At 35.1% G+C, this 13,239-nt stretch overlaps 1 protein-coding gene across 10 annotated transcripts in view; it reads left to right on the top strand.

Moving 5' to 3' along the window:
• Nucleotides 1–13,239, top strand: part of KTN1 (kinectin 1) — a 119,337-nt gene that overhangs the window by 37,414 nt on the left and 68,684 nt on the right. For all 10 annotated transcript variants that reach the window (XM_082450329.1, XM_082450325.1, XM_082450332.1 and 7 more), the window contains exons 2-5: nucleotides 3,465–4,017; nucleotides 7,201–7,338; nucleotides 8,745–8,915; nucleotides 10,351–10,481. In XM_082450329.1, the coding sequence (XP_082306455.1) occupies nucleotides 3,495–4,017; nucleotides 7,201–7,338; nucleotides 8,745–8,915; nucleotides 10,351–10,481 (963 nt within the window). In that variant the 5' untranslated portion in view covers nucleotides 3,465–3,494. The remainder of the gene's footprint in view (nucleotides 1–3,464; nucleotides 4,018–7,200; nucleotides 7,339–8,744; nucleotides 8,916–10,350; nucleotides 10,482–13,239) is intronic.

The raw sequence follows: 13,239 nt of genomic DNA, 5'->3' as shown, positions 1-13,239 counted from the left end.
GTATTTAATTGTGATCAACATAAATAATTTTTAGCTTGTTTGTTATATAATGTATTTTACAGCATTATATTGTGTTATTTCAGATGGTGTGATGTTTAAATGTGTGATGTTTCTGTAGATGTCCCATACTTAATTTCATTGCCTTATCATTATAAACAGTGGGCCCATCATTATGTATATAGTTTTATCCTTTTTGATTAAGTCGTTCTCTTGAACTTGTAAAAATAAAATCAAGGAGCAATTATATTATTTGAAATTTTAGTGTTCACATTATTTGTTACATTAATATGAACAGATTGTTGAGCCTTTTGAGAAGTTTACAAAATTTAACTCAGTGGTGCAGCTCAATTTTTGTATGAACAAACCTAAGTTACAGGAAGGCACGTAAATAGAATCTTAAAACTATTGATTAGCATTCATAATACATATTTAGATGAAACACAGAATATATATATCCATTCTGTTATCTATTTTTGGGGTTGTGGGGGGTAGGGAAGGGCAGGGATGAAAACTTATTTCTTATTCTAGAGCAGGTTTTTTTAACCTGGGATCCATGCATATCTTTCAGGGAGTCCGAAATGTTCTGAAATTATATGTACACCTTAGTGAGTATGTACACTTTTTTGTTTGTTTTGAGAAAGAGGATCAGTATCTTTCATAAGTTTCTAGAAAGATATATGTCCAAATAAAAGGTAAAGCCAGTGGTTTGGGCTTGGTTTCTTATGATCCCATGGATAGCTCACTCCTGGTTCACCTGACAGAGAAATCTGTACCACCATTAGCTGTTAATTACATTAAAATTGGGTTCTATTAAGGTTTAAGGTGTGATTAGGTTAAAAGGTCCTTAATATTACAAAGGGAATGTGATAATATGGAAGAAATTAACATTGGTGACTTTCGCTATCATCTCAAAATCTGAGCCTCTGCTTGTCTCCATGTTTTTCTAACTCAACAAACGTACGTTGAATTGCTACTGTGGACTTAGAAAATTTTGATGACCTGATTCCTGTCACCTTGAGCTAAATTAATTCTGTCTCAACCTCTCCTTCTCTTACTTGTTTCTTTTATTTTTCCATTATGCTCCCACCCCCCAAATTTAAAAATCTCTTCCTGTCTTTGCTCTTTTCCCTGTATTCCCCTGGATTTCATTCCCAGTTTCCTTTTGCCACCTTTTTTCCCCTCTTTATATTACTCTTATGCCCATGGGTATAATGTAAAACTATGGTATATTGATTGATACTGTAGTGCTTATTCATTTTGCCATTTTTAAAAATAAGCAAGGAATTGAAAATTTTATGAGTTTCTCTTAAACTAACAAAATTTAAAATATTAAGGCAAGCGAGTCTGCAACCATGATTATGGCACAACTCTTTAATTTACATATTCATCTTAATAACCTATTATACATGAGATGTTTTGATCATACAAGTCAAACTGATTTTGACTATTCAGTATTTAATTGAATTTAAGAAAGTCTCAGTATTTACAGTTTTAACAGCAGTGTTTTATTGAGTTGATATTTGCTAATTTAACTCATTCTGATGTTGTATATTCTATCTCAGTTTTTTTGTATTGTATGTAATATTGCTATGAACATCTTTATATATGCTTTTTCTTGTAAATTTCTTGGGATAAAGAATCAGGAATATTGGATTAAAGCAATGCAAACATTTTCTTGACTTTAAATTTGCCTTGGTGTTTTGGTTGGGCTCCTCCTAGATGCAGAAAGAGAGCTCACATGACTGGGAATTGAATTGTGTGAAGGGAATCTCCTGAAAAATCCAAAAATGGAAATCATGATTCTTCCAGGCTCATGTGGGACCTGGAAAAGGGAACTAGAAAAATCATCAGAACATTTGAGGAATATGTGTTTCAGAGTTCTTGTGGTCTCATGGCCTCTTTTCTCCCTGAACGTTTGTTTCTTGCTCTGCTTCATCATAGATTTTGCTCTCCTAAGACCTAAGTTGCATGTGGCTGCAGCTTGCTGTTCATCAAAGCCCTCTGACTTTGACTTGACCTTTTTTCAGCATCTGTGGTTGCTGCTAAGTGCCTTAGCCTCTTTTCTTTCCTCAAAGCAAAAATCCGTAGAGTTCTGACTCATTGTTTTGTCCTTTTTCTCCCCCAGCTCCCCAGCCAAGTTGAACTGGCTTTGTACCCTGTAGATGGTAATGTTAAAACAAACAAAAAACCAAAAATAAAACATCTTTTAAAAAGCATTTCTGGTCGATCACTAACAGGCACAGTAAAATATGTTTAATAAATTAAAAATCTTGGATAGTTCATGAATTAATCAGGGAAGAACAATTCTGTATAAAGTTCCTTTTAGTATTTTGTTAGCACATGATTCCTTTTTCCCTTCATCTTGTTAAAACCTTCTCTTAGTAAGTCCAGGGTTGTGTTAATACCATTAAAAATTTTGCTTCTTAATTAAACATTATTAAGAGAGGATGGTGATTGCCCTTGTTTTTGCAGTATAACTTTTTTCTACAGTAAGAGGTACCTTGAAAAAAATTGAGAAAAGCATCTTATTTGTAATTTATTTTAGTGCCAAATGACATATCCTAACATTTTGATTTTTTACTTTATTATATTTCCATATCCTTGTTGTATCCCACCATGTCATGAGGCTGTTAGTTAACTGGAATAAAGGTGCTCACAGTTTGTGAATGGACTTAAATCTTTAAGTGAAGGAATGAACCACCTTTGTTTTCTTTGCCGTTAAGAGTGTGGTACTTTTTTTTTTTTTTTCTTTTTTTAATTTTTTATTTATTTATTTTTGACTGTGTTGGGTCTTCGTTTCTGTGCGAGAGCTTTCTCTAGTTGCGGCAAGCGGGGGCCACTCTTCATCGCGGTGCGCGGGCCTCTCACTATCGCAGCCTCTCTTGTTGCGGAGCACAGGCTCCAGACGCGCAGGCTCAGTAGTTGTGGCTCACGGGCCTAGTTGTTCCGCGGCATGTGGGATCTTCCCGGACCAGGGCTTGAACCCGTGTCCCCTGCATCGGCAGGCAGATTCTCAACCACTGCTCCACCAGGGAAGCCCGAGTGTGGTACTTTTAATGGATATCTAGTGTGTTGGTGATAGTTAATGCCTCTTTATTTCCATGTATAGTAGTATTCATGAACATTGTACAGTAAGAGGAAAACTAAATACTAATAGTGTCAAAAGTGGATATTTTGGGGGAAAAAGTAATGAATGGCTAAGTTTTTTTTCCTTCTGTTAGAACCTTTTCACATGATTTAAAAATGGAAGGCTGTGTTAAACTCCTAGTTACCACAAATTTTTTTTAATAGTATATTCAAATTGTAGTTGGCAAAGTAATCAAGTATGTGATTTAAAAAACTAACCTGTTCAGATTTGTAGATCAGGTTAAATATGAAATACCACTTGAAAGAACAGAGGTTTTTTGTGTTTAATAAGACTGACTCAGGTTTTTGTTTTTGTTATTTTCTTCTTTCACATTTAGGTTTTATAGGATCACATTAACAAAAGCACCATGGAGTTTTATGAGTCAACATATTTTATTGTTCTTATTCCTTCAGTAGTTATTACAGTAATTTTCCTCTTCTTCTGGCTTTTCATGAAAGAAACATTATATGATGAAGTTCTTGCAAAACAGAAAAGAGAACAAAAGCTTATTCCTACCAAAACAGATAAAAAGAAGGCAGAAAAGAAAAAGAATAAAAAGAAAGAACTCCAAAATGGGAACCTCCATGAATCTGATTCTGAGAGTGTACCCCGGGACTTTAAATTATCTGATGCCTTGGCTGTGGAAGATGAGCAAGTTGTACCTGTTCCACTGAATGTGGTTGAAAGTTCAAGTAGTGTTAGAGAAAGAAAGAAGAAGGAAAAGAAACACAAGCCTGTACTAGAAGAGCAGGTCACCAAAGAAAGTGATGTATCAAAGATTCCATGCAAAAAAGTGGAACCTGTCCCAGTTACTAAACAGCCCACCCCCCCCTTGGAAGCAGCTGCCTCAAAGAAGAAACCAGGGCAGAAGAAGTCTAAAAATGGAAGCGGTATTGTAATCTATTCAACTTTATTGCATCGTTATATTTGTTTTAATAACTTTAGAGTTTGAAGTTCAGATACTTTGTTAAGTGTGCACACAAATGTTAAATACTGAATCTGAAATCGAGATCATTATCCTTTTCACTGTGTGTTTGCTTTCATTAATTGCTGATAGAAAGAATTAGTACTGAGCATAAAACAGTGTTTAAAACTGAATTTCACATTACAAATGCGGAAAAGGCCTTTAGTAGAAATACATAAAATCTGTTTTATATATAAATATAAATATATAAAATATATATTATATATATTATAGAAATATATAAAACCACTGAGGACCTGTAAATATCAGTAGTTAGAAATGTTTACATTTATTTCAACCAATATTTTCTAATCAGTGTGATAGGAATTAAAGATGAAAAGAAAAATCAGATATCATTTTCACCTTTGATTGATTAATTTTGCAAACACTTATCATACATCTGTTTTGTGCTAGGCATTATATTAGGTACTAGGACTACAGAGATGAAGTGTGCATTTTCAAGGTAGCCTCATGCTAGTTGTAGATACAAACAGAAATAGGTTATTATAATATAAAAAGTTTAGTATAATGAGCTAGGTATGTCTAAACTGTGTTGGAGTTCTAAGGTGGGCCACTTAGAGCATGTAATGCCTAAAGTTAATCTTAAAGGTTGAATAAATACTAGCTAGTTTTTCTTGGTGGATAGAGTGTTCCAAAGAGAGAGCTTAATAGGTACAACAGAAAGGACGTGAGAAATGGTGTGCTGATGGTTGAAATTGCAAACGGTTTGCTCTGTATGAAGGGACTTGTGTTCACTATTAAATTGTTTTCGTATCTTAACTTGTGGAGTATTAAGTTAGTTATACTGGATTTTAATTATTTGCTTGCCAGCTCTGATCAAGCATGGTACTAGAGAAATAAGAGTAAAGGGGACAGAAGGACATATAAGTCAATAAAGAAATGTGACTTATATAAGAAAAATACAAAGTATAGAAATAGTACAGAGCCAAAACACCTAGTGCTTATGGGGACTGTGGGTCAAAAGCTTTACAGAGGAGGCAGTGCCTGAGCTGGGTCTTCCAGAATGAATGACTTCATCGAGCAAATAGTGGGATCTCATTCCCCACTGGCAGAAGATCATGCATAAATTCATTAAAGGTGCAAGAGTACAGTGTATTGTTGAACCATGAAATGGGAGGCAGGGAGTGGTAGGAAACAAAGCTGAAAAGCTAATGGGGTGGGTAGATCATGATGATTTTTGTATACAATGCTAAGGAGCTGGGATGTTGTAATTTGGCCATTGTTCAAGATTTTCAAGCAGGTTAGTTTACATGGTCTGATTTACATTTTAGAAAGGTATTTTTGACAGAACTAGGGAAGACAAGTTTCATAGGGCAGTGTTTAATATAGGCACACTTGTTAAGAGGGTATTATTTTCCAGAGTTAAGTTGAAGGACTGAACTGTGGTAGTGACAAAAGAAATAGTAAGGAGATTAGAGGGATCTGCAAAGCAAAAATGGCATGACTAATGTTATGCATAGGATATGGCAGATAGAGGAGAAAGCAGGATCAAAGATAATTTCCAAGTTCTAAGTTAGGTCAGGGTAGGCAAACTGCAACCTGTGAGCCAAATCTGGCCTGCTTCTTGTTTTTTATGGCCCATGAGCCAAGAATGGTTTTTATTATATTTCAAATGGATTAAAAAAACTAAAGGAGTAATATTGTGTTAAATATGGAAATTATATGAAATTCAAACCTCCGTGTCCATAAATCAAGTTTTTTTGAATGCAACCGCACTCATGTGTTAACGTATGTCTGTGGCTGGCTTTCACACTGCAACAGCAGGTGAATAGTTGTGACAGAGTCTAAATGGCCCACAAAACCAGAGTATTTACTGTTCAGCCCTTTGTAGAGAAGATTAGCCAAGCTCTGAATGGTAGATGTTGATAGCTCTAAGAGGGAATAATGGGGAGAGAGTGGATGTGTGCCGAGAGGAGAATGCTTTCAGTTTGTGTTTCTGGTGCCTATGGGGGCTATTTTCATAGGGAGGATGCAGTAGGAAATGTAAGTACAGAGGCATAAGGCTAGACTACAGATTCAGAAGCCTTAAGCATGATGGTAGTAGTTGATGTCGTGGGTGTAGAGAAGATCATTCAAGGAAAGTATTTAAAATGAGGACACAATCCTGAAGAATACAAACATATAAGGTATTCAGTAGGAACAGCTTACAAAGGAGACTGCAAAGGAATATTCCAGTGTAAGAAAAGAATTATCATGGGAGCTGAATTTTAAATTTTATTTATTTTATTGTGGTAAAATATATGTAACATAAAATTTACCATTTTAACCATTTTAAAGTGTAAGTTCTGTGGCATTAAGTACATTCACATTCTTGCACAGTCATCACCACCAGCCATCTCAAGAACTTTTCATCTTTCCCAACTAAAATTCTGTACCTGTTAAGCACTAATTCCCCATTCTTCCCTCTCTCTAGTTCTTGGCAAGCACCATCCTACTTTCCGTGTCTATGAATTTGACTACTCTAGGTACTTCATATAAGTGAAATCATACAATATTTGTCCTTTTGTGACTGGCTTATTTCACTTAACATAATGGAGAGGAGAGAAATTTAAAGAGGTAGAGACCAATAGTATGAAATGTTAAATAGAATTCAAATAAGGATTAAAAGGATATTATTGATAGAATGTGGCATTTGGGACACTAGGGACCTGAGTAAAATCTTTCATGGATATAATGGAAGAGAGAAAAATCAGGTTGCAATTAGTTGAGAAATGACTGGTAGGAAAGGAAGTACAGACTGTTCTTTGGTCAATATAAAAAGGAAATGGGTGTGGGAGGCTAGGGATTACAGTGGTGGGAAGGGTTTTATTTTTTAAGATGATAAGAGATTTGACCATGCCTATAAGCTGAGTAGGGCTAAGAGTGGCTGAGAAATGGGATATAAAAGAAGGAGCAAGTACTAAAGTCCTGCTGAAGTTAAAGAGCATATGTGGCAGGGTAAGAAAGCTAGAATGTTAAGTGAGAGAATTGTATATCAGAGTTTAAAATTTTGGTGGTAAAGCATTTTAGGAAGTATTCATTAATAATTGAATCTTTTCTGGTGTGTTCATTGTTTGCTATGATGATTTTTCATTTATTTTTAATAAAGACGATCAGGATAAAAAGGTGGAACCTCTTATGGCACCGTCAAAAAAGCAAGAATCATTACCCCTGCATCAAGAGACTAAACAAGAAGGTGGATCAGGAAAGAAGAAGGTTTCATCAAAGAAGCAAAAGACTGAAAACGGTGAAATGTGTAGATACGTATTTTATAAATACTAATTCTAGAGAAGTCCACTAGGACAAGGAACCTAGAGACCTCACATGCTCTTTAATTTCCAGCTTAATGTGTACCATAACAGCTTTAATACTAATAGAAGTCCATGGTGCTTTGACAGATGGTTAGGGTATAAGTTTGTGGTGAAGACCTTTATATGAAATTTATAAAAGGACAAAAGCATTTATAAATATTCTCATTCTTAACTGAGTTTTGAAAATAATGTTAGTAGCATACAAACTCTATAGAAGAAAAGTATTCCTGAAATATTTGTACTTTTTAATATCACATAAAGATTATGCTTGAGAACATTAGTTAAATTTATCATTACCCTACATTCCTAATTATTTATTAAACATAATTTGCATGTGTGTATGAGAAGCATCCAGTTAAAAGTGATGGAGCAATTTTTATCTGTTCCGAATTGTCCACAGAAGACTTAGCTATGAAATTTACATAGATTAAACAGTGATTTTTATAATATTGGGCTGTGATATCAACTAGTGCTAGAAAATAGTAAAATTGGAAAGGGAAAAGATGAAATTCTGTTATTTGCATTAAAATTATGATATATCAAGCAATCAGGTATAGAAAAATATTATCACAAAATATTTGTTAATATTAAATATTTATTATAGATTTTAAATGAAAGAACTGTATGTGCCCCAGAGTTTTTTTTTTTAAGGTAGGGATATAGAGAGGCTTCCATATGGGTGTGGAAGTTTGTGTCTCTAACCAACAGATATCAGACTTCAATATTCAAACTTTTCCCATTAAAATTAGGAACAAAGTAAGAAGCCTTCCTTCCTCCACTTTTAATGTGCTTCTGGAAGTTTTAACTAGTGTAGTAAGATGTACCATGTAAGTCAGAGGCATAACTATTAGAAATGAGAAGATATCTGCAAGCAACAGTGACTAATTTTTGTATCTAGCAAGGAAAAAAACTCAGTTAAGAATTACCAATTGGAATAAGAGGTCGGTAAAGTACCAACATACATTAAAAATTAATAGTTTTCCTTGAGCACTAATTAAATGTGAATGGATTCTTAGTTAAATCAGGAGAAACATGAGAACTAACTAAAATGTATAGGGATGTATAAGAAGAAATTTTCAGATACTATTAGAGGAGATGTGTGATACACTTTAGGTAACCTAAATGATATGCTATAAAATACTATTGAACTGGTATTTCTTAATTAGAAGAGTGTTTTGAGTTGTTAAATGATAAAATAGGAATTTAAAGGCAAATTGAGCTGGTATCAGAGATTTGAAAATAACTGCATTTATCATTAAACTTAATTGTGCTTACATGTTATTTCATTACTCTGTTATAAAAAATGCTGAGTAATTATGATTTTGTTGAACTTAAATTGCAGTCTTGGTAGATGAACCCCTTATTCATGCAACAACTTATATTCCTTTGATGGATAATGCTGATTCAAATCCTGTGGTGGATAAGAGAGAGGTTATTGATCTGATTAAACCTGACCAAGTAGAAGGAATTCAGAAAACAGGGGCTAAAAAACTGAAGATTGAAGCTGATAAAGGTAATATACAGAATGTGACAATCTTTTGTATTGAAAAAAACACATTTTTGAGTTCTGATGGAATGAGTGTGTTTTCTCATAGAAGCAATGAATTGCAAAAGACTAATAGAATCTTTGTAGTAAAAGATTTATTGGTAGTTTTCTAATCCACCTTCTCAATTTTGTAGAGCTGGACATTGGACTTTGACTTGCCTAAGGTTTCATAGCTGTTTTGCTGTCTGGTAATCTGTTCCCTTCTACTAATGTCTCTGAGAGTTTTCTATGCTAATTCACAACGGCCTTATTATTATTACTACTACTATTATTGTTGTTGTTGTTATTTTGGCCGAGTCACATGGCTTGCGGTGTCTTAGTTGCCCAACCAGGGATTGAACTGGGGCCCACGGCAGTGAAAGTGCTGGGTCCTAGCCACTGGACCACCAGGAAACTCCATATTATTTTTTTAATAGGTTTTTTTTTTTAACAGCAGTTTTAGGTTCATAGCAAAATTGAGTGGAAAGTAGAGTTTCCATATGCCCCTTGTTTTCATACATGCACACAACTGCCTTTTAAAACTTATAATGTAGCTGAAGTATTAAAAGCTCTGGGCACCTTTGGGTCTAATGGGTGGCAGTTGCTTTTAATGAGAGGCAGCTGTTGCCTAATATAAGAACCCTAGGGGAATCAAAGTGGGTGAGTCAGGAGATGTTTGGCGCATGGATTTTTTTAAATGTCAGGATTGCTTGTATATACTTGATGTTTGTAAAATCAGACTTCCTTTTTGTTACTGTCTTCGAGCTTATTTTCTCATCTGTAAAATTTGGCTCATAAGTCGTGAGTATTACGGTTAAATGAGAATATTTGTGAACATATTTAGTATAGATACTAGCATATATTAGACATTTGTATTTTTTTTTTTTTTTTTTAAGTAAGGGTATACTGGCACTTTAATATTCTGCAGTTTGGATACAAACCACTATATACATAGAATGGATAAACAACAAGGTCCTACTGTATAGCCCAGGGAACTATATTCAATATCCCGTGATAAACCATAATGGAAAAGAATCTAAGAAAGAATGTATATATATATATATATATATATATATATATATATATATATATATATATATATATATATATATGTATAACTGAATCACTTTGTTGTACAGCAGAAATTAACACAACATTGTAAATCAACTATATTTCCAATTAAGAAAACATAAAAAATATTCTGCAGGTTGAGCAAATTTTTAGTTAATGTAATTATTTCATATTATATTAAAAATGATAAACACTTTTTCTCTGTGGACTAGAGCATTAATTGTTGTTTGACCTGAAATGTAAATCTGTTTTCTCTTGGTTACTGACTTTCTGGGTCAAGAATTCTTGGTGCTTTACCATTGCTGAAGTTGTTACTTATATCTTTTAAATGTTAACTTTTTGTTTTTTAAAGAGAATGCTGAAGTAAAATTTAAAGATTTTCTTCTGTCCTTGAAGACTATGATGTTTTCTGAAGATGAGGCCCTTTGTGTTGTAGACCTGCTAAAGGAAAAGTCTGGTGTGATACAGGATGCTTTAAAGAAGGTAAGCATATTTTTGATTATGAGCCTATTTGAGGGCAGTGATTAGAAGTTCACCAAGCAAGACTTCTGCTAAAGCAATAAATTATAACCTACTCCCATCCTTCATACCCTGAAAACACTTAGTGACATTTAAAAGTTCTGGAATGCCTTCAGAAGTTATTTCATATATCCATACTAATCAATATACTTATTTAGTTCAGTCAGGTGTCCGAGTCATCTGAGGTTTTGACAAAAACGAATTACTTATAATAAGTACGATGATTTATATAACTTTAAAGTCATTTGGCACTTGGCTAAGTTGTACCTTGCTTTCCTGTGAATGTAAGTACTGAAGGCAAGGTCGAGTGATTTCTGGATAACATATGGAATGTTTTTGTGACTGAAGATAGCACCATTCAAAGCACCTGGGCATCTTTTGTGTGTGTGTGTGTGTGGATGTATAGAATACTACTGTTCTAAAGTAAATGCTTTGAATGATAGAATCATTGCTATGACTTACTAAAATTTGAAAAAAACAAAGCCATGAAGCTAATATTTAATTTCTCATTATATTACACTCACTGTATTATCAGGTGTACTATCTCATATTGGGAAATGTGACAAGTTTTTAAGTGTTACTTTGTATGAGATAAGATGACATGGTATCCAGTGTTCAATATTAGATTGTTTACCTGACCATTCTTATTTTAAACACACATACACACACACTCCTAACACACTTTTCTGCCTTAAAACCTTTAGTGGCTTCCATTTATTCTTTTTTTTTTCCCATCTTTATTGGAGTATAATTGCTTTATGATGTGTTAGTTTCTGCTGTACAACAAAGTGAATCAGCTATATGTATACATATATCCCCATATCGCCTCCCTCTTGAACCTCCCTCCCACCCTCCCTATCCCACCCCTCTAGGTGGTCACAAAGCACTGAGCTGATCTCCCTGTGCTGTGCAGCTGCTTCCCACTAGATATCTGTTTTACATTTGGCAGTGTATATATGTCCATGCTACTCTCTCACTTCGTCCCAGCTTACCCTTCCCCCTCCCCATGTCCTCAAGTCCATTCTCTACATCTACATCTTTATTCCTGTCCTGCCTCTAGGTTCATCAGAACCATTTTTTTTTTTAGATTCCATATATATGTGTTAGCATACAGTATTTGTTTTTCTCTTTCTAACTTATTTCACTCTGTATGACAGACTCTAGGTCCATCCATCTCTACAAATAACTCAGTTTCGTTTCTTTTTATGGCTGAGTAATATTCCATTGTATGTATGTGCCACATCTTTATCCATTCATCTGTCGATGGACACTTAGGTTGCTTCCATGTCCTGGCTGTTGCGAATAGTGCGGCAGTGAACACTGTGATACGTGACTCTTTTTGAATTATGGTTTTCTCAGGGTATATGCCCAGTGGTGGGATTGCTGGGTCGTATGGTAGTTCTATTTTTAGTTTTTTAAGGAACCTCCATACTGTTCTCCATAGTGGTTGTGTCAGTTTACATTCCCAGCAGCAGTGCAAGAGGGTTCCCTTTTCTCCACACCCTCTCCGGCATTTACTGTTTGTAGGTTTTTGTTTTTTTTTTTTTAAAGTTTTTTTTTTTTTTAATTTATTTTTCGCTGTGTTGGGTCTTCGTTTCTGTGTGAGGGCTTTCTCTAGTTGTGGCAAGCGGGGGCCACTCTTCATCGCGGTGCGCAGGCCTCTCACTGTCGCGGCCTCTCCCATTGCGGCGCACAGGCTCCAGACGCACAGGCTCAGTAGGTGTGGCTCACGGGCCCAGTTGCTCCGTGGCATGTGGGATCTTCCCGGTCCAGGGCTCGAACCTGTGTCCCCTGCATTGGCAGGCAGACTCTCAACCACTGCGCCACCAGGGAAGCCCTGTTTGTAGGTTTTTTGATGATGGCCATTCTGACTGGTGTGAGGTGATACCTCATTGTAGTTTTGATTTGCATTTCTCTAATGATTAGTGATGTTGAGCATCATTTCATGTATTTGTTGGCAATCTGTATATCTTCTTTGGAGAAATGTCTATTTAGCTCTTCCGTCCATTTTTTATTGGGTTGTTTGTTTTTTTGATATTGAGCTGCATGACCTGCTTGTATATTTTGGAGGTTAATCCTTTGTCAGTTGCTTCGTTTGCAAATATTTTCTCCCATTCTGAGGGTGGTCTTTTCATCTTGTTTATGGTTTCCTTTGCTGTGCAAAAGCTTTTAAGTTTCATTGGGTCCCATTTGTTTATTTTTATTTCCATTGCTTCAGGAGGTGGGTCAAAAAGGATCTTGCTGTGGTTTATGTCATAGAGTGTTCTGACTATGTTTTCCTCTAAGAGTTTTATAGTGTCTATCCTTACATTTAGGTCTTTAATCCATTTTGAGTTTATTTTCGTTTATGGTGTTAGGAAGTGTTCTAATTTCATTCTTTTACATGTAGCTATCCAGTTTTCCCAGCACCATTTATTGAAGAGGCTGGATTTTCTCCATTGTATATTCTTGCCTCCTTTGTTAAAGATAAGGTGATCATATGTGCATGGGTTTATCTCTGGGCTTTCTATCCTGTTCCATTAATCTATATTTCTCCTTTTGTGCCAGTACCATACTGTCTTGATTACTGTAGCTTTGTAGTATAGTCTGAAGTCAGGGAGCCTGATTCCTCCAGCTCTGTTTTTCTTTCTCAAGCTTACTTTGGCTATTCGGGGTCTTTTGTGTTTCCACATGAATTGTAAAATTTTTTGTTCTAGTTCTGTGAAAGATGCTGTTCGTAATT

This window comes from Balaenoptera physalus, assembly GCF_965194825.1.
Source record: "Balaenoptera physalus genome assembly, chromosome: 2".
Classification (NCBI taxonomy): domain Eukaryota; kingdom Metazoa; phylum Chordata; class Mammalia; order Artiodactyla; family Balaenopteridae; genus Balaenoptera; species Balaenoptera physalus.
This window is presented reverse-complemented; position numbering and strand designations above follow the sequence as displayed.